Genomic DNA, 20527 nt, shown 5'->3' with positions numbered 1-20527 from the left:
AGGAGGAGAAGAAGATGGAAGAGGAAGGGCAGCCGTGCGTCCCTGCCCCGCTTCTTTTCCTTCCGGGTTGGGTGCTGGTGTCGCCGCGTCCTCCCGCAGCCCGGCCATGGGGGGTTCCCCGCACGCCCCGGCTCCGCTGGATCCCGCGCTGGGAACTCCCCTTTCCCGGGGCCGTGGGAGCTCTTCGGCTTCCCAGGACGAGCTGTTCCTCATCAAAGGTGCAGGAAGCGCCTTTCCTCTCCTCCCCTCCCCTTCGGGAGGCAGCACGTGGGGCGTGCTTGGCCGAGATTTGAGAGGGAGCGCTGGGGATGTACGGGATGCGGGAGCCGGGGGACGCTGTCCCAGATGGAGGGTGCTCAGTCGTAGCCTCGGGGTTGTTCTTCTTGGAAAAAAACATTAGAACATAAAGCTGACAGTGCCAGAGAGAACATGTTACTTATAGAATGGACTTCTGAGGCAGGTTTTCAGATGGCTGTCACCAGTGGTGCGGAAGGAGAAGCACATCTTGTAACGCAGAGCTGATTTTAGCATCTTGATTCTGGAGTGAAAGAGGCTGCAAAGTGAGCATGGAAATTTGGAAGTGCTGTGGAAAGGCATCCTGGGATGTGGGTGACTTCTGCTTTGTGCAGTTTGCAAATAGATTACTGCTATTTGGTTCCAAAAGGCTCCGTTTCAAGATATGTTTTCCTCCTTACCACAGGTAGTTCATATAAATAATTTGGACAACTGTTCCTTTCCCCTCAGCATATGCTGACAGACCTTCCTTTTTCAGGTGTTGCTTCCAAAATAGGTTTGTTTTTCTTTTTTTCCTCCCTCTAGGAAACAAGATATTAATTTTTATGTCTTAAACTTTTCTTGGCAGGTGGAATTTTCCTAGGTACAGTTGCTACAGCGGGAATGATAGCAGGTTTTGGTACCACACTTGCCATGGCAAAAAAGAAGAACCCAAAATGGTTCAGTAAGGTTTGTTCATTTAAACTGTTTTCCAGTTGCAATGCACAGGAAATAAAACACAACAATGCATAAAGTGCTTTGTAGTAATGCTGATATACTTACAGTTTGGCTATACAAAGTTGACAGCCAGAGCACCAGACTTCAAGTCAGTAGGAGTAGGATCAAACGTTTGCTAGGAATAGAGTATGATTTCTGGGTTGCTCAACTTAAGCACTGCAAAGTGTAGAAAGGAAATGATACTTCTTGTAAAGGTGTGATAGGTGAGAGATTGCAAAGGGGAAGGCTAGACTTTGTGAATTACATAACTGCCTTTTGGGGTTGTCTGAGATCTTACCACCAAACAGGTAAAGATTACTTAAATTTATAGTTACTACAGGTCATTGGCTGTTATTAAAATATCACATTATTTTAGTAATAGAAGAATAATAAGTAACTAAGGGTAATTGCATCCATATTAGACACTCAACCCCTAAATAACATTTTTTCCATTTAGGATGAGGCCATAGTTTGACAGATACTTCAAGCAAACATAAGCCAGCATTGCTGGTGAAAGTAGTACTCCAGCCATCCCAGAATTCATGCTGGGGAGAAATGCAAGTCCCCTTCTTTCAGCATCTTTGCTGGCTTGTGTCACCTTTTGTGTCCATGAAAATGCAGCATGCAAGTCAGAACAGAAACAAGAAACAAACCCAATGCAGTCTGTGACCAGTTCAAATAGTTGAATTAGAGAAAAAAATAAATAGCAGTTTAATGGAGAAGATGTAGCATCATGTCATCTTGGCTTCATGATTGGTTTCAGACCATATGACAAGAGTAGTCTTACAGAACAGCATCAATGTTACTGGACAGAGATAAAGCTGCAAATGAACTTCCATGTAATTGAAATTAAGTAAAAGGAAGTATTTGTAGAACCAGAGCCCAAATTTACTCAGAACTGAGAATACATAATCATGTTTCATGATGAAACTCTGCAGAGACTTGCATTTAAAACATCTTTTGGGAAGGGGGAATGTGCATTAAATTTAAGTACTCAAGTGCAACAGCCTTCTTGTGAGAAATGTCCAGTTTTACCAGAATTTAGTTTTACTGTGGCTTAGGCCATATGAAACAGTGAATGCACTGAAAACAATCAACTGATGAAGCTGAATGTATGTATTTTAGGCACAGCTTCCTTTCAGACACATTCTTGTTCACAAGGAGGCAGTTGGAAAATTGAGGCCTTTCTCATTTCCTCCCATGTCCTCCAAAAATAAAATACATTAAGTGTGAAGTGTATATTTTGAGTAACAAACCAGCAAATCCTGTCCTGTATTCTCCTGGCCTTTTCTTCTGATTTGAGCATTGTTCAATGGCACATTTTTTCAACTCAAATAGGTTTGTTTTGTTTTTTACAGTATTGGAGCAGTAACAAAGAGAATACAAGGTCTACAATAACAGGCTCATGATTAAAACTGTTCTCCTAAAAATGTTCTTAGTTGCACCTTTTTCCCCCATGCTGTCATAGTATTCTACTGTTGTCCTCTTAATTTTTTAGCATTTCTTAATCAGCTTTTTTGATGCTCTCTGAACAGCATATTGGATAATCTTATAACAAATAGTTTACAGAAATCCCTGTCTTTATACTTGACATCCCTCAGGAATCAGCTTGGAACAGAACACTTTTTGACTGCTGTCAGTGAAACCAAATCAACCACTTCCACATAGCACTTCTTTTTTTTTCTTGAGACAATCCGGCATTTAAATAGTGGTTGAGTTATTTTTGCCAGCAGTTTTCACAGATAATGACTCCTATTTAAAGATTCTTTGTAGAGGATATTTTTGTCCGTTCTTTTTCCATCTTCCAAATGGAAGTTCTACGCTGTATATGTATAGGCTGTTGAAGCAGGAAAATGTCAGAAATCATCAGCATTTTTAAATCTACTCGGTACAATCTCTACTGAAAGAGTTAGGAAAGTTCATTAGCCGCAGGAAGGAAACAGTAAAACTCAGTTTAATGGTGTGGTTAGAGATCTATTGTGTGTGCCTGTGTATATATACATACTTAATGAACAGTATTAACAGTTTCCACTTCGGGATGTCCAAATAAGAACAAATGAGGAATAAAATGGATTTTAGTTGAGTCCTTTGCATGCTGGTGTTTGTCCTTGAGTAACTGCCCAGAACTACATCCAAAAGACAAATGTTAATACTAAGCGCTGTCTGAGGATCATTTTAACATTTTGATGAATATAAAATTGGGAGGAAAAAATCCAACAACTACTGATGCTTTTTCACTGCCCAAATAACATTCTAATAGACACGTACATGCATTTAGTTACATCAAAGAAAGAAGTTGAAAGAGACTAAAGCTGCCCTGTAACAGCTAAGTACGGTGCAGGGGGCTTTGCCATCCAAGAATGGCTGGCTAGCAGCAAGCACTTGGTGTGAACTGACTGATGTGAGCCACCATGTGTTCGTGCCCTTCATAGCTGCACCCTATATTGATGTGCTGTGACAAAGCTTTTATTGTGGCTGGGACTCTGTTTTGTGATTGAGACTCCATTCCTCATGGCCTGAGATGACTTTCTCAAGTGTTTCATACATTCACAACACATCTCATGGAAGACTCAAGCAACAGAATCTCAAAAAACACCCACTGTTATTTTTGATAAAAATGGGAAGCGTGAAAATGGAGCAGTGCAATCTTTGTTGCCACTTAGTGAACTCTGCAGGGAAACGAGGCTTAATGTTGCTATTTGTTCTCTTCAAAACTTTCCTAAACAGCTTCTAGAACTCCATCAGAGTTGCAGCTTCCCAAAGTTGGTCTCAGTCACTGTTACATTCCACATCAAGCTGAAAGATGCGCAGATTCCTCCAGTTTCCTAACCTACTATTACAGCAACTTAGACTTTTAGACAAAGACTTACAGGCCAGCAGTCATGCCCACTCACACCACCCCTGAAGAAATTGTACCAAGATCAGTTCTGTAAAAGGATTACGTTCCAATGCAGATGTCTTTGTTTTGATTCACTTGCAGCTTTTGAGTGGTGGGATAACTATCAGATTCTTGTGCCCATTAAACTGTTCATTTCAGCATCTTTAGGTATTAAAAACTCCCCTGGTGCTACTGGCAGTCATGAAAGCTGTTCCTGGGGAGAAAGCAGCTTATACATCCACTTGCTTGGCGCTTTGGGTCTGCTGGCATCCATAACATGAGTTTCTGTTGCCTCACAACATAAACTGGCAAGAGAAGAAAAACTCTAGAGTAATAAGTTATCTTTTTTATTTCTATTTTCCTTTTTATCCAATTATTGTTCACTTGGTCTTGACCAGTCTGTTTTTGTTTCTAGGGTATTACTGCTACAGCTGCATTACCTGAGAGTGGCTCATCACTGGCCTTACGTGCCCTAGGATGGGGCTCTCTGTATGCATGGTGTGGAGTTGGATTACTAAGTTTTGCCATCTGGAAGGCTCTGGGTGTTCACAGTGTGAGTAGAAAATACAATCCTCCAAATACTGTATTTTTATTTCCAGATTTATTCATCATATTCTGTACTACTTCAACCTGGCAGTACCCTTGATTACCAGCACATACAGTGACTAAACAGAGGGCTGTGTAGACTGGAAAGTAATTTTTGCATCATTTATAAATGGGATGTTGTGGAGAAGACAGTTTAAGGGGAAGAACAGTTCTGTCCTGCTTGTGCTTATTTGCACACATGTCAAATTCTTCAAAAAAGAGTCAGTGTTCTACTCTAGAGACTAAAATAGTGGTTGCAAACTTTCTGCATCCTTTGCTTATTGAATTGAAGGCTACCCCCAAATCCTTTCCTTATAGCTTTCTGTCTGTCCAAGTTCTATTTTCTACATCAGGACATTGAGGACGCAAGAAAAATAGGGATGAAGACAGCTTTCTTTCTAGGGCATTTCTGTAAGGTGCAAAGGGATGGAAGTTAGAGGATTTGTGCGTAACAGAGTGATGTTCCACGATGTGCCTCATCAAGGCAAAGAAATTTAGGAAGCATCTGTATGCCCCAATGGGCAAAGGCTATCCTTAATAAAGTGCTTGTGTTCCAGTATTTCACTGTGTTCAGTGTGAACACTGGAGTTCATGTAAACATTTTGGTTTGCCCCTGGTAGTGAACCATGACAGAAGAAACACTCTGTAGATGGCAGAGCTCCATTTCCTTTTAAAGGGTGGGAGTGAATAAACTTTCCTTAGCATCTGTGAAAAATTACTTCTATTTCCAGCAGAGCATTTCACAATCTCCCAACACTAAAAGCAGCAATATATTGCTCCACCTTAACGCTATTCTCATTAATACCTTAATTCAAGTTCTCACTTGTCCACTCTGCTAGTAAATCCTGTGAGTTAGCCATCTGGGTCCTGTGACAATCAAAAAGATCAGTGCGATGGAATAGCGACAGAAAAGGTGTCATGGCAAAGGGACTAGTGCAATAGAAAGGTATCACAAAATAAGAAGCACTCACCCATCTCTGAAGAACTAGGCTCACAACAGAAACTCCACAAGGAAAGGATCTCCAACCAGAGACACTTCCCCAGTGGCAGTCAGCCCTTAAATGAGGTCTAAGAGAGGTGCAGCCAAGCTCCACCTCTTCCAGTCATACAGCTGAATTGCCTTCACCTGTGCTCCAAGGGCTGACTGGGTTATTTCCCCAGGTGTTCTATCAGTGATTCAGGCCATGACTCAACAGTTACCATACTGGTCCCAGCATGCACAAATTCCTTGGTTTCTAATGTTGATTCTCGGTAAGAGCCAATAAGGGAAAACACAACATAAGGTGCAGCTATAATGCATTTTGTTTGTACTCAAGTCCTGCTTGTCAGGCTGTAGTGGAATAACAGAAAAATGAGAAGAGCAAGCACACCAATTTATACTCTCTCTGTGCTAAGCTGTAGCCATCTGCTGAATTTACTGTCACTTAAATCATCAGCCAAAAGGATTCACTTCACACCATGCTGCTGATTCTTGTTTTCACTCAGAGTACTTCTGGTCCTGCTGAAGGACAGTATGACCCTTGTAGCAACTTATGTTAACTGTTTGTCAGTAAGCTTAAATTTTGTCTATGTGGAAAATGCTGACCCAGACCCACAGTAGCTTGGTTTTCTTGTGAGGCTGCTTTCACTGAGACTGTATGACAGGGAAGAAGAACACAAGCTTGAAGTGGCTAAGCCCAGGAAATGTCTCAGTCTGACAGCAGGATCTCGTATTGTTAAGGGCACAGCAGCAGTGCAACTAGCTAAGCATTTATCATCAGAAAGTCATTCTTTATTATATTCTGTGTTGCATCAGTCTTGAAAGGAGATACAGCAAACTGCATCTTAAGATGCTCTTGCAAACACCTTTTGATATTGGTTTCTTTATGTAGAATGTGTTTGTTCCACAACACAGCACAGCTGGAACTGCAGACACTGAAAGAAGTAGATTTCTGTCAAGAGGCTGGTGCTGCAAATAATTTTGAGCAGCCCTCTTTCCCTCTTGCTTTTCACTGACATATTTATTGCTTCTGCTATAGATTTAAATTCCAGTGGGGAGAAGGAGACTCATAAAATAGTGCTACTCATTACAGCATAAATGCAAATTTAGATTTTTAAGGTTCTGCCAAATATTTCTTTGTCCCATTTTATTGAATATGTTAAATATGTGTTTAAAATTACCAGAAGTACAATATCAGAAGTGTGTAAAAGATTAAATATTCTGACCAGATAAAAGGGACTCTAGAAATATAATTCTAAATAACAAGCCATTTTTTATTGTCGTTGACACTTTGAATGCTGCTTTAACATAACAGGAGGAAATACTATCTCAAGGTGTTACTTTTGTGCATGAAGTATCATCTTCATGAGCACCTGAGGTTAAGTGTTACAAGCTGTCTGGCACATCATTAGTTCTGGATTCCTAGGTATATGCTTATCTTGAGAAAGGGCTTTCCCATTTCAGAGAAGCACAATAACTTTGAAAATTCTTTGTCTCTGCTTCTGTAAGAACAATAATATACTAACAATCAGTCAATTCCAATGCTAACTTTTAGGGACACACAAGATACATTTGTTGAAACTAATTGTTGTTAGTTAGTCACAAAAAATAATTTTCATTCTGTGTGAAAATATTTATTAGAGTTACAGTAAAATAAAATTTCTTCATATGTTAACTTTTAGACCACAAAAGCTACTGCAGATTCTATGTTAATCTCAACATTTTCAAATGAACATTTTAAGTTGAACAACTTGAGAAGAATCTTTTGTAGGCTTACCTGAATACAAATATCTTGATTCTTCAGTGTAGTTTAATTCTGTGAAAACCATCACTCAGTGACAATTGCAGGTTCCCCATACCACAGATGTGAAGAATTTGAAGTTTCAGTTTCAAGCTAAACACACTGTATATATATCTGAAAGCTCTGACTTTAAAGCAAACATTAATTTTTGAAAGTGCTGTTTTATATGTGACCTTAGAGAAACCTCAATTCATCTTGATGCCTTCAATTTTTGTGATCTTAATAACTAAACTTTTGGCAGCTGAACAAGGAGAAGAGCTTGCTGCCCTGCTCCTTCAGCTTACTGCCTTCAACAATAGCCAGCTGCCTCTGGGGTGTGCTAATTAGTGGTCTACTCCTTCTGCTGACCTCTCTCAGCTGGGCACTGACTTCATTTAAGAGCTGCTGGTAATATTGATAACAATGTTGTCAACAGCTCATATGGTGCTTCAGTATTGTTAGGCATTATAAAGTTTTAATTGTAAACACCACAGATGTTTCATTTAGCAAACAAAAAAGTTTCATCTGTCACACATAAAAGTACATTAATTCTACTGTGCTCTCAAATCCATTGCCAGCTCTGTCCTTGTGGTTGTCTTGGCATGTTCTCAGTGAACAGAGGACTGACTTTCACTTACAGTCTGGAGGAGTGCTCTGAGTCAAGTGAAACCAAGCTGCTGTGTTGTTTAATGCCTAGTACTGTTTCAGGGTGTAAAACATGGTAAGAAGCCACAGTGGAAAATCAGATGTGATGGCTCGAAGATCTCACAGCAATGTTTGGCTAGTCAGCTGTGCTACTGAGCAGTTCCGCCCCTGACTGATGAACCCATGTGAACTGCTGAAGGTCATGCACACCACAGCTTGCTTTGACTCTAAAGGAGGAGAAAGGCAAAGCTGGGCAGTACATTTGGAGAGGTGCAGCCAATAGTGTGTTCCATGCCCTTTGAACCCTGCTCACTTTGGCCACACTCTGGTTTGAAACAGTGCAGTGCTGAACTGGTGTGAATGAATGCTTGTCAGTGTGCCTGCTGTGAGACCTTTCATAGCTGCCTGCATAGGAAGAGGTGGTGAGCATCTTCCACACACCAGAAAGGACAAAGCTAAACCCAGCAATGGGACTGCTTCGATGGGATTTGTAGTTGTTGTGTTTTCTTTTTAAGAAAAAAAAAACCGTCTATATTTTCAGACACCTATCTGCTATACCCACCTGCACAAAGCAGACTCCCCATAGGGCTTGGTGTGAGAGGGCAGGGCATGTGAGCCTCACACACCTGGCCAAAGGGCTTGGGGATGTGTTTGTAGTTTGTTCTGCACTGCAGCTACATCTGCTGGCAGAGGGAGAGAACGCCACTACATTCAAAGTGTTCTTTAAACAGTGCTGTCACAATGCCTCCTTCCAGCTCTCAAATGGCTTTATTGATAAGGGTGGTAAGCCTACCGATTTTTATGCTAGTATGAAAACTCAGGAGTGGTAGTAAGCAACTGATCTTTATGTCTTGGTAAGGGATATAAAAAATTTTATGCAGTCTCAGGATGGGTTGTTAATATCCCTTGGCTGCAGTTGTCACTGTTGTCATCTTCGAATAGGCTGCTAAGTAATAATCCCTACTAAATTTCAGTGAGCTCCTGTCCCTATAATAAAAAGTGACGGGTCAGTGAGGACTTGGTTTGATAGTGGTTTAAATCCTATTTTTTATTAATGTAAAAGAGAAATCTTCAATTTCAGAACCTAGGATGGTTTTCTCTTTTCACGTATATTGGGCCCCATGCAGAAATTATCCAGATGTTGTAAACATTTCATTAGCATGTCACTAGCATGTGACTTTTTAACTAATTTCCAATGAACTCTTAGGAAAGCAGTCCATCTTTGATGATGATGATGACTTGATGATGATGTATCAGCAAGTGTCACTGACCAACAGCGCTGGGCCAATGAAGCAGTTTGGGCCACAGGCTCTAATACCTACAAACATTCCAGGGGATATTTTAAATTTGAGCTGACTCTAGCCTTGTCCCATGATGTGAATGCCTGCTTGCAGCTGGAGTATGCTAGATGTGCATAGAAGACATGTCCAGTTTTGTTTCACCCTAAAGACATCCATTTGGGGTGTTCTGAGACTGGTCAGCTCATGCCTGATATGCACGACTGGGAGATTCACAACCAAAGCACTTTCCTGGTCTGAACTCCAGTGTTCACTCAGACACGCCTGCAGCCTCCCACTGTGAGGCACTTCACAGAACAGAAGAATGTATGTATTACTAAACACGGGCCTAACACTTGACATATAACTTTGAACAACAAGTATATTTTCTACCTAATAACTTTCATATCATGGCATTATCTTTTAGACTCCTGGTACAGCGAGCTGACTGTATCCTGATGGATAACACAGAGGTGCTGAAAATAATTTTGTAGAAAATAATGGGTTTGGCGTATTTTTCATTTCATTAAATATAAGAAGTTATTTCATGTTCAGATCTTTGGTCACATCTGGTAGAGCTGTGATTCCTCCTCCTGTGTTACTAGCTGCCCAGACAATGTATTTATAAGCATTGGGTTATCAGCGGTAAGAGGGAAGTGATCAGAAATTAGTCCTTTATAAATTATTTTCTGATGATAAATTGTCTAAACTTTGTGGCACTTAGGCAGTTCTAGTCTCAGGTATGTCCTTGAAAGCACATAGAGCACTGCCATTTACAGTGATGAGAGAGCTGTGTCTGCGAGGATTAAAGGGGACCTGCAGTTGCAATACTTGAAGAAATTTATGGTCACAGCATAGTCCTGGAAATATATTATTTTGTCTCTGAACAAGGCCCAAGTTCCATTGTTTTATTTCTGTGATACTACTTCATTTTGATCTTTAATTAAGCTAAAGTTATAGTAAAATAATAAATTAAAAGCCTAAAGCAAAGCAGGGCTGCAGTTGGAGTGATTTATCTGGTCTGTCTCTTGCTGTTTCCTTTGCTGCTTAAACTGGTGTTTTTTGAAAGGCAGAAGCATAGCCTGTCTGTACAAGCAAGATACACACCATGGTGATCCCTTGCTTTATTTGATGAGTGAAATGCATAGGGTCTACCTTTGTGATATAAATTATTCCCTGTTCTTTGAAAAGGTCTTCCTGACCCATCCCTCTATCCCCAAGTGTTTCGTTCTTCTTAATCCTCAACCTGCTGACTTCAGGGAGTTGCAGACTCTGATTCCCATGTAGCTGACTGTCAGCATTATGTTGTTTAAACTTGTTTTGCATTCAGTGTGCTTATTTCACAGGAATAACTGACGTCGATAATCCTATTAAGCTGAATTCCAGTTTGCTTACACTTTGATTGCTGTTTGTCAACAGGACCAAATCCTTCGAAAATGTTTCACAGTTTTCTAGAAGTTGCAGTTAAGTTGTAAATCCTCCCTTTAGATAAGCAGCTTTTCTTTACATTAAAAATTTGCAGCTGCAGAGTACTTGACGGATATTAAAACCTATCTATGAATGCTTCTTGTTCTTTTGAATTATTATTATTTTTACATAACAGGGATTGTGAGCCTTCTTTTAAAAGCATAACAGTGTTTCAGCACTGTCACACTGAGCCATGGAACAATTAACAAGCAAGATAAATTATGCTTTAAGAGCCCTTTTGCTCTTTATGCCCTCAATAAATTTCCTCAGAAATGAAAGCATTTGTTCTCCCAAGGGAAGAGGGCCAGGATGATTCATATGTAGGTTTGTTACTCGTATATCTGTTCTATGGAAAGCTGAAAAAAAAATACTGAGAACTAGTAATTTGTGACTAATACAGATACAAAATATTAGTTATCATTTTTATGGTGACTCCTGATGAAATATCCTCTTTTTCATCGATCTTAACCTTTAAAATATTAGCAATCTAATACAATTGCACAGCTGTGTAGAGACATCCAAGGCAATTAAAAGCAATACAGAGATTATATGCTTGCTATGGTTTTGTTGGTAAGGACAAGTCCAATGCCAGGTTCTTTTATCTAGAGGAAATCTGCCTTGGAATACTCATTCCAAGCAAAACAGTGCTAACATCACCCCATCTATTTTGGGAGATACTTGATATTATTTTTGAGACTGTACTCACAAGTACATTATAAATACAAATGAGGACTGGGTCTAAGGATGGATGATTTTAAAAAATAAAATGCAATTACAGAGACATAGTCGTCACAATTGTTTGCCATCCATAAATAATACTAAGATGTACAGATCTCAATCAAATACTGACATTTTGCGGAAGCTAAATTTTTTATGCTATTTTGTAGATGTCCAAATGCTGCTACAAAAGCATTGTATCCTCTAGAATCATTCTAGGATCATCTGAGAATCATTCTTAGATGTTTTTATTGCTATTATCTTTTAACTTTAGTTTTATTTAAGTCTATTCACGATGTTTCTGTTCCTTACCATGCTTGATTTATTATACATACTTGACTGCATAATAAAATAATCTTTTATTTCCTATTTCTTTATAATTCAAAATAATTCAAACGTGCTCAGTTTTTTAACATCATTTTACTTCCTCAATGCTTATTTAAATTCAAGGAAGATTTAGTACCAGTACAAATTAACACTTCCTCCTTCTGTTTATACACATATTGTCTGTACTGCTTGTATTACCTAATTACTTTGGTGTGGAGAAGACTTGCCTTCACACATATGTACTGCTTTTATTTTACACAAGGAGTAGAAGATATATACAAGAAACCTGTGAACTTTGTTCGTACTTGATAAAGCAGAATACTTATTTGAAGAATAAGATCATCCTTTTCTTAGTGGAAAGCTGCTACATCTGCACTATCTTTAGGGAAATCTGTAAGGAAGCATTTCAAGAGTATAAGAAGATGGTAACTATAGCTCTCTTGGGGAATTATTTCAGTGTCTCGGAAGAGACTTGTCAATGTCAGCTGCCATCAAACTGTTGGGAAGTTAGATAGGCCTTCCAGTTCTTGAAGGCAGCTTATAAACAGGAGGGAGACTGACTGACTTTTTACACAATGGAATAATGGTAGGACAAGGCAAAATTACTTCAGACTAAATATGGGGAAGTTTAAGTTACATCTTAGGCAGAAATTCTTCACTCGGAGGGTGATGAGGCATTGACATAGGCTGTCCAGAGAAGCTGGGGTGTCCCATCCCTGGAGCAGCTTGAGACCAGGTTGGATGGGGCCCTGGGCAGCCTGAGTTGGTGAGGGGCAGCCCTGCCCACAGCAGGGGGTTGGAACTGGGTGGGCTTTAAGGTGCCTTTCAACCTAAAGCATTCTGTGATTCCATGATAGAATAAAACAACACTCAGTCTTTGGTTGAATGTTGCCTCTGGAGCAGTTGCGGGTTTCTGGAAGTGAACAAGTGGATCAGCACACTCTGTGGCTCTGTGTAATGCAAACTACAAATGTATGACTAAAATCTAAATAAAAGCTTACTTGATTGTTGTAAGTTTTTATGTTGCATCTCAGTACCATGGCATCTTCAAGTGTGGCAACATGGCCGTGCTCATCATGTACTCCTGTCCTCATGCAGGTTGCTCTGCTTACCTGAAAGTGCTTGGTTGTCCACATCCTGACTCTATACAGAAAGAGCTCCAGTGTGTGGCCTGCACACAATTCAGTCCCATTGTGGGCATCAAGGCTTGTGACTTGCTTAAGGCTGAGGCTTTGATTCTCACTGTCTGCTTTTCTCAACCATTGCTGTCATTTCTGGATAACGCATACTGGGAATTCCTGGTCATACAGAGGAAAGAATGACTCAGGTTATCTTTTGACAGATTTTCTACCTACTTGCAGACAATTAAGGTTTTTCATTCAATTCGGAAATCCAAATTACAGAGCATGAGAGCTTGTGCAGTGGGAACACTCATCCTGATGCTTTGGGTCCATTAACTAGCATGCTTCATACATTTATATATTTAACTGTTTTAAATTGTAGATTACATTAGTGTTTCAAATTGTGCAGGATGACTAAGGAGAAATGAGTAACATGCCATAAAAGACTAATCGTGTGGATGTCCTTTTCAGGAACCCAGATTAGAAAGTAAGACTGCAGAAATAAATTGAATGTTCCTCAGTGGCTTTTAAAAAAATCACTCAATTTTTCTGCATCACATGAAAGCCTTTTGCAACAAGATGGTGTCATCTGAACTCTGTGCCATTGGTTTTGTTTGGAAGTCTGGTGCAGCATCACTGAAATCAATAGGTACAGGCTTGAGACTGAAACGTTAACATTGTCTGCTTTGAGATATCGTCCCTGGAACAACTTAAGCTCTTGGCCTTCTATTTCAGAGAGATCATCTTGGTTATCCACGGAATGTTAAGGCATACTCATATTGCTCTAAGTATAAAGAAGTAACTGTTTTTTAAGACTGTAGTTTACAAGACTACTACCCTCGTGTATATAAATGAAAGTCACTTTTTCCCATTGAGCACAAATAACTAAACACCTCTTTTATTTTTCATCTTCTTCCTCTTACTACAGAGGTGTAGAAACAAACTTCCAAGCTACCAGTTAAGAATCCCAATACTGGGAGCTAAGTGCCATTCGCACAGAAATTACACTGAAGTGAACTGCGACGTGCTCATGATGTAGAGCAGGTGCCTTACCAGTGAGAGATGCATGGATTCTGAGTAACCTGAACACCTTTACCAGTGAAGTGTAAGATCCAAGAATGTGAACCAGAGCACTAATTTCTGTGCTTACTGTAGAGGTCAGTGTGCAGGCTGGCGCAAGGTGACCTGCAACAAGCACTCCATTTACTGTGGCAGTCAGAGAATTGCCTTCAGCCAGCAGGCTGTCTGCTCTGCTCTTGGAGTGCTGTAAGGGTTCAGTGCATGCTGTTTTCCACAAATAACCTGCTATTTCTGTACTCAGACCTTGGTAAGCGTTTGCTACCAAGAGCAACAGCAATCACTTCGAGATTTGGGAAAAGGTAGCAAGAACAATCCTCTCAGATGCTCTTAAATCTAAGGCAGCCTGTCTCATCTTGGTTCCTTGTGAGGTGAAAGGTGGCTGATGAGAATGTAAGGCCTGGACACGCTGTGTTGTGCTCTCAGTCATTATTCCAGTTCAGGGGATCTAACCTCATTTCACTTGGAAGATAATGTACAAGGTACTAAAATAGGAAACTAATAATTTCTAGAATCTGGGTTGGCCTATTATGAATGTCAGACATTAAAGAAAACATTTCTTTGCAAAATTTTCATTCTAGGATTCAAATAGACTTTTTTAAGCCTCTCTTCCATTCATTTTAATATGAACGGCCACGTAAGTGCTCTCTGTAATAGTGCTATCCCAATTTTTGTGCGACATTCTGTCAACGATGTACATTAAAAAGACATTATTAACTGGAAGATGCTTTTAGGTCCCCATATTTTTGCCACCTGAGGCAGGATCATTAGGTTAAGATAAGAAAATAACAGTGATCTGTAGCTATTACAGATTATTTAATGCAGCAAGGTAGATGATACCCTTTTAGAAAGAAGCCTGACAGTCAAAGGTGGAACAGTTACTGTAATTTATTTGGCAAGAAAAAACAGTATCAAGCTTTGCAATGCCTGTGATTAAAAATAAGAAAAAAATCACTTGAGTGAAATTCACTTCTGAGAGTTGCCTCCAGGAACAGAGAATGCTGGAATGTTAAACCAAGAAATGTGCTGCAAATTGTTTATGTGCCACCGGGTTCAGAAGCAGGGTTTGAGAGAGTGGTCTGCGATCCTGAAGGCAGCCAAAAGAGGTAGAATACATTCAGCTTTTAGCGCTTGGTTCACTATACTATTAATTGGAGACATCACAGTTGAGCCGACTGCCCCAGGGTCAGTGTGCCTGACAATCATAAATAAGCTGCTACTACAATAAATTATTTCTGAACGTTCTGGTATTTAGTACGTAGGCATATTACCTTTTCTAACTAAATTAATGCTTGTTGATTTGAGACCACTGGCGTGTGTATTATGGAATCTGGAAGAAATACAGGTGATTTCTGGGTTGGGGAGAGGAGAAGAGACTTCTACAAGCAGTTTATCTCTGAAAAAAAGGCAAGGCAAGACATGGGTTCTGAATTGCGGGGTTTCCCTCCTTAATCATGGTGTGGTATCCATATGATATAAAGCCAGGTTAGTGATCTTCACAAGAAGCTCACTCCAGTGCACAAGGCTGACTTGATACCAGGAAATCCAGTTCACAGAAGGATACCTCATTTGTATCTTTACTGAAAAAAGTTTACCTTCCCTACAGGGATCCTCTGAGGTTGTGGTAGGCCTGGGACAATGCTACCAACCAAATGCAATCAAGAACAAGTGTTTTGCCAGCATGAATTAGTTTGGAGGCCAAATTTATACTAAATACAGGTCGGTCAATCAACAGCCAAGGTACAGAGTGCATGGTCAATGACTGAGAGAAGTCACAGCCTAAAATTTGATACTAGAAGGATTCACAAGCAGCAGATGCTGACGCTGGGAGGGAAGGAACTGTGTTGCAGTTTCCATCATGACTTATGTCTATATACACTGGTCCCACTCCGTCAGAGAAAGGCATTTTTGAAGTCTGCTCCATGTCTTTAGGCAGTGTGGCTAGGGAGCTGTAAAGGAGCTTTGAGTAATGGGAGGACAGTGGCCAGGATTTGAAAATACATTGAGTTTATGTAACTAGCAGAACTTGGAAATGGAGGAAGAAACTCAAAAGCTGATGGTATTAGTGGTGCAGATGAGAAAGAAATACCTCAGAAATGCTATTTGAAGCTCTAGTGAAAAAAATATTGCACTTTCTTACTGAGAAGAGAGAGAAAAAGAATAAAAGTCTGCATGTATTACCAGTTACATTGCTTAATGTATTACTCAAAAACTATTGTGGAGAGAAATAGTAGGATGCAGGATTTTTAAGTTGCATAGAAATGAAAACTTCAAGTAATTGTAGCTGTGGGATTTGTATTGTGAACAAATTGACCCCAATCAGACACCTCGAGAAGACACCAGGTATTCTTAGGCTCATGCCAGTCACTGTAGAGAACACCTTTCCTAAATAGCTGACAACCTAAGGCATAATGTTGAAAAGTCAATTCACAGTTGTGATCAGCTTAGTATTACAATTTATTAAAGTAGCTCACTGTCCAGCATGGGAATCAGAAAAGAAGAAAGTCTGGAGAAAAAAGTAAAACAGTCAAACCCATGAACTGCAATTAAAAATATTTTGTACAGAAGGCAGTCATGAAAACAAATACAAATGCTTACAAGAGTGAAGTGATGGCCTTAGGTTTGGCATTGCTTGTAATGTGATTTTACAAATAAGCATCAGAATCTGAGGAGATAAGGCAGAAGAAATTTATCACAGGGACTTGAGAATGAACAAAAAAAGGCATTAAGTATTTCACATTCTGTCTGTTTGCTAAAGGAAAATTGCTTTTCCAGAAAATGAGTTGCTTTTACCTGCAGAACATAAACTAGCATTCTGAGAAAAGTCTGAGTACTCTTAAACCTACATTTGATAGCAGTTTTAGTGCTTTCTAGAAACTTTTTTTTCTTTCTTTCAGAATAGATTTGTAGTATTTTATTTTCCAGTCAAGCTTGCTTTGAGCATCGTGGACCAGCATAATAAAATAGAAGATATTACTTTTGGAGGAGCCCTCGTATGTAAAAATATTGGAAGAAGAGAATCCATTAAGTCTGAACAGTAACATCAAATAGAAGTGATTTTTAATGAAAATAACTCTCAGTTCTGGCCTGTCAGGACAATAGAATCAGCCATTGGTGATAAAATGGTTACCATAAATATCGATTTGGTTTTAATGCATTAATATACCAAATATAAAGACAGCCATCTTTCTTCTTCATAGCACACATTTTAATTTACCGATAAAGGAAGAAAAGCATGGTCCTATGTATAACTATGCATTTTCTTTTCCTACCTATTAATATATAAATTTTAATAACATTTTCTTTAATCTCCTGTATCTATATTGTTGGATAAACCAAAACTGTCCAAGCAAACATTTTCTTGAATGTTGTTCTAAAATCCTCTAACAGACCTATTATAACAGACCTTTAATCTCTATAAAGTGCAGAATAAGGCACTGCATTGAAAATATGGCTGCATTCTATTGAAGTAATTTTACACCAAACAGAAAATTACTTATATATATTTACATAGATATTCACACAATAGCTCATGTTATGGTAGTGAATCATTCAGACAAGTGGTCCAAGTTAGACACCCCTGTGTGATTCTTTAGATGTGGGGATAGAGGAGCCAGTATAATTAGAGGGTATGTCTTACTTTGCTGGCATTTTTAAGGCCTTTTTACATGTTCTTTACCTCAAACAGCTATGTGGAATAAGCCTCTTATTAATAGTTGACTACTTTTATTTCTTAACCTCTTTTATAGATGAAAGAGTTCCGAACTAAAATGCAGTCAATGTTTCCAGCAATTCCGAAAAATAGTGATTCTACTGTTGAATGGGAAGACTTACTTAAATCAAAGTGAAAGAATCAGAAGCATTTGGAGATGGCTCTTTCAGCAAGAATGGGAGCAGAAGCAGAAGAAATTTCTCATCTGGATAAAAGAGAAAAAAAAATCAGACTGAGAACTTACCGATGGAGTTCACTGAACCTGGGGACACTGGTTAACATCTTAGTGGCAAGAGAATTAAAATAATAATTTATACTTTATTTCTTCAGCGTGCTTGGTTTGGTTGGTTTGTGAGAAAATGAACCTTCTGAGGTAAGTTGGTTCCAACTTGAAAAAAGACTGTAAGTTATGAAGACTTAAATAAAAAAAAAACTTTAATCATAAATATGAGGACAAAATCTTAATAAACTTTTACCCCATCCTGCCTCTCAAGAGTGATTTTAGGGAATTTCTCTAGGAAACAAGGAACAGTGCTTTCAGTGCCATTTACATGCATCATTAGGAATGTAAACATCAAGAGAATTATCAAAGGTCCATCAGTGGGCCTGAAGATAAAGGTTACAGTGCACTCTTCTAAAATAAAGGAGGTATTTCAAGTTGTATCAAAGAAAGTGTCTAAGCCAAGCTGCTTTTGTCTGATTGGAAAGTTTAAACCATCAAATACAGAGGTAATGACCTTCTGAGTTCCTCTGCAGAGCAGCAGTGGAGATCTCAATGAAGTGCACTCTTTTTTCAGCTTTTTTATTGCATCCCACAATTGTGAATCTAACAGCTTGTATAAAATATTTGTATGAATATTGTAAGTGAAAAATATATAAAATATAAGTGAAAAATATATAAAATAGCATTATGTCCAGTCTGACCTATGCAACAGATATTTTCAGCCAACAATGTGTGTGTTTTCTGGGGGGCATTTTTCAGTGTTTCCTGTGGCTCTTCTATCGGGAGAAGCAATGTGTCATTTTCCCACACTGCAGTAATCTCATAAGGCATGGGCGTAAAGTAGGAAGAATAATGTCGTACTCAAACACTGTATTTGCAGAACTGTAGATCTGTAAAATTGCAGAATTAAATAAACAACAATAAAAAAAAATTAGTATCAGTGAACAATTCTTTGTGGAGTAAATGCTCAGTTATCAGGGTTTTTGGTTTGTTGTTTTTTTTTTAATCAGTTCCACACAGTCCAATTAAGAGCTGCCAGATTTAATAGTCTGCTTAGAACTTGTCTTTTGTGATTAAATCTTTATATTTCTAGGAAAGAATTTTAAAAAAAAGAAAAAAGAAAAACCTTTAAATGTCAGATGAATAATAGAGAAATGTGCTTTTCCTATGAAATATGACAGCACTAGAATAATATCTTTAACACAATTGAAGTATAATGGATGACATCCTTTCCATAGTTTGATGCTTGTAATCCAATATTAAATCAATTGTGGTGAATACCGCTGTCCTATGCACATGAACAATGGTACTATTTCCATAGTTCTGTTTGTGTGCACACGGATGCCTTTACTGCCTGTGCTTATGCATATTAGTGCTAAGTCATCAAGTTTAACATGCAGCCGTGCCATTAAAACTGATCAGGTACTGAACTAAATTCAATAAACGCAAGTCTTATAATGCCCTTACAGCTGACCAACTTTACTTTTTAAAGTGGGAATCAAGTGACTTGGGTTTATCTGTATTAAATAACTTTCGGTAAAATCTCATCTGAATTAGTCATCCAAGCTCCCTGTACCATCAATGGAGAAAGACAGGAGTGCTCAGAGAATGACTTTGTGCTACAGTGAATGACTGGTCTTGGAATTTTACAAATCATCTGAACTGTGCCAGCTGCCTGTGAAAAGTGTCACTCTTGCTTACCTCCCATCAGCACAGCGACTGTGTAAGAACACAGTTCAGGAGTAATCCTTAAGAAAAATGAGTAGTTTTCTAGTGCTTTCGAGTTCTGAGGGCTGAATGAGTATTAGTCCTGGCAGAAGAGAGCTGTCATGTCTGGTAATAGTTAACCACTGGATCAATCTGAATATATGACAAAAAATTTCCCAGATAGCACACAGTATGAATTAAATCCGGAGGTGCCCCAAGTTGTACAGCCTTATCAGATTACATTAATAAAAATAAAAAGTAGAACCTAGTGAAATTTGCAAACAAATCTTTAAAAGAGAATCACATATACAGGGCAAGTATAGAATGATCTAGTAACCAGTGTTAGGATAAAGGGCTTTGCACAAAACATCTTCCAAGAACGAGAAATTCATAGATCATCTTATTATTCCAAGCTTTACTGTGTGCTTCTGGCTGGAAATGAGTTTTCTCTAGATAAACGCTCATATAGAAGAGTAGAATCGTAATTTAAAAGTAAATCAAATCTCATGTTGAAATCCACAAGAATTTCAATCTTTGCACTGTGCAGCTCTTTTTCACTAGGTGAAAATTCTGTTGACTTTGGGATGCTGCTCTTTTTATGAAAATATTTAGCACAGTTACCCTAAATCGCAACAAAACTCTAGAAAATGTGCCATTCTCTGTACAGATAGAAGCATAAAGCACATGGTATATCAGTAGTAGCTAGATACCTTACTGTATGCACTTAGTACAACTGAGCAAATAAAGCTACAAACAGCTACAGACAATAATTAAATGAATAAATAAATCAAGTTTCAAGACTTACATTCTGCAAGTAGAGACTGGACCAAAAAAGTTGATGGGTCCATTGACTACTCAATTTCTCATTTATTTTTAAAATATCTTACCTTTTGAGAATAAAACATGGAAGAGGAGGTTCATTATCAGCTTTTCTTGTGCAAAGCATTACACTACAGAATGACATGCTTGCAGCCCTGCAAATAGAAGTGGGTAATGTACATGAGTTACTCTAAAAAATTATGATTCCTTGATTATTTCCATG

The 20527-nt window shown here is 38.8% G+C and overlaps 1 protein-coding gene across 4 annotated transcripts; it reads left to right on the top strand.

Moving 5' to 3' along the window:
* Window positions 1-57: 57 nt before the first annotated feature.
* Window positions 58-18709, top strand: TMEM242 (transmembrane protein 242). 4 transcript variants are annotated; one of them, XM_085543491.1, is made up of 5 exons: window positions 58-218; window positions 863-963; window positions 4284-4421; window positions 15450-15562; window positions 17593-18709. In XM_085543491.1, exons 1-4 carry the CDS (start codon window positions 107-109, stop codon window positions 15531-15533), a joined length of 435 nt encoding a protein of 144 aa, XP_085399617.1. In that variant the 5' UTR covers window positions 58-106; the 3' UTR covers window positions 15534-15562; window positions 17593-18709. The 4 variants fall into 4 exon arrangements, with proteins under 4 accessions (XP_085399617.1, XP_015713757.2, XP_015713758.2 ...); XM_015858271.3 differs by lacking the exon at window positions 15450-15562; XM_015858272.3 differs by lacking the exon at window positions 15450-15562 and having other exon boundaries at window positions 58-700.
* Window positions 18710-20527: the final 1818 nt, after the last annotated feature.

Source organism: Coturnix japonica, chromosome 3, assembly GCF_054131305.1.
Source record: "Coturnix japonica strain WE chromosome 3, WE-NBRP24, whole genome shotgun sequence".
NCBI classification, from domain to species: Eukaryota; Metazoa; Chordata; class Aves; order Galliformes; family Phasianidae; genus Coturnix; species Coturnix japonica.
This window is presented reverse-complemented; position numbering and strand designations above follow the sequence as displayed.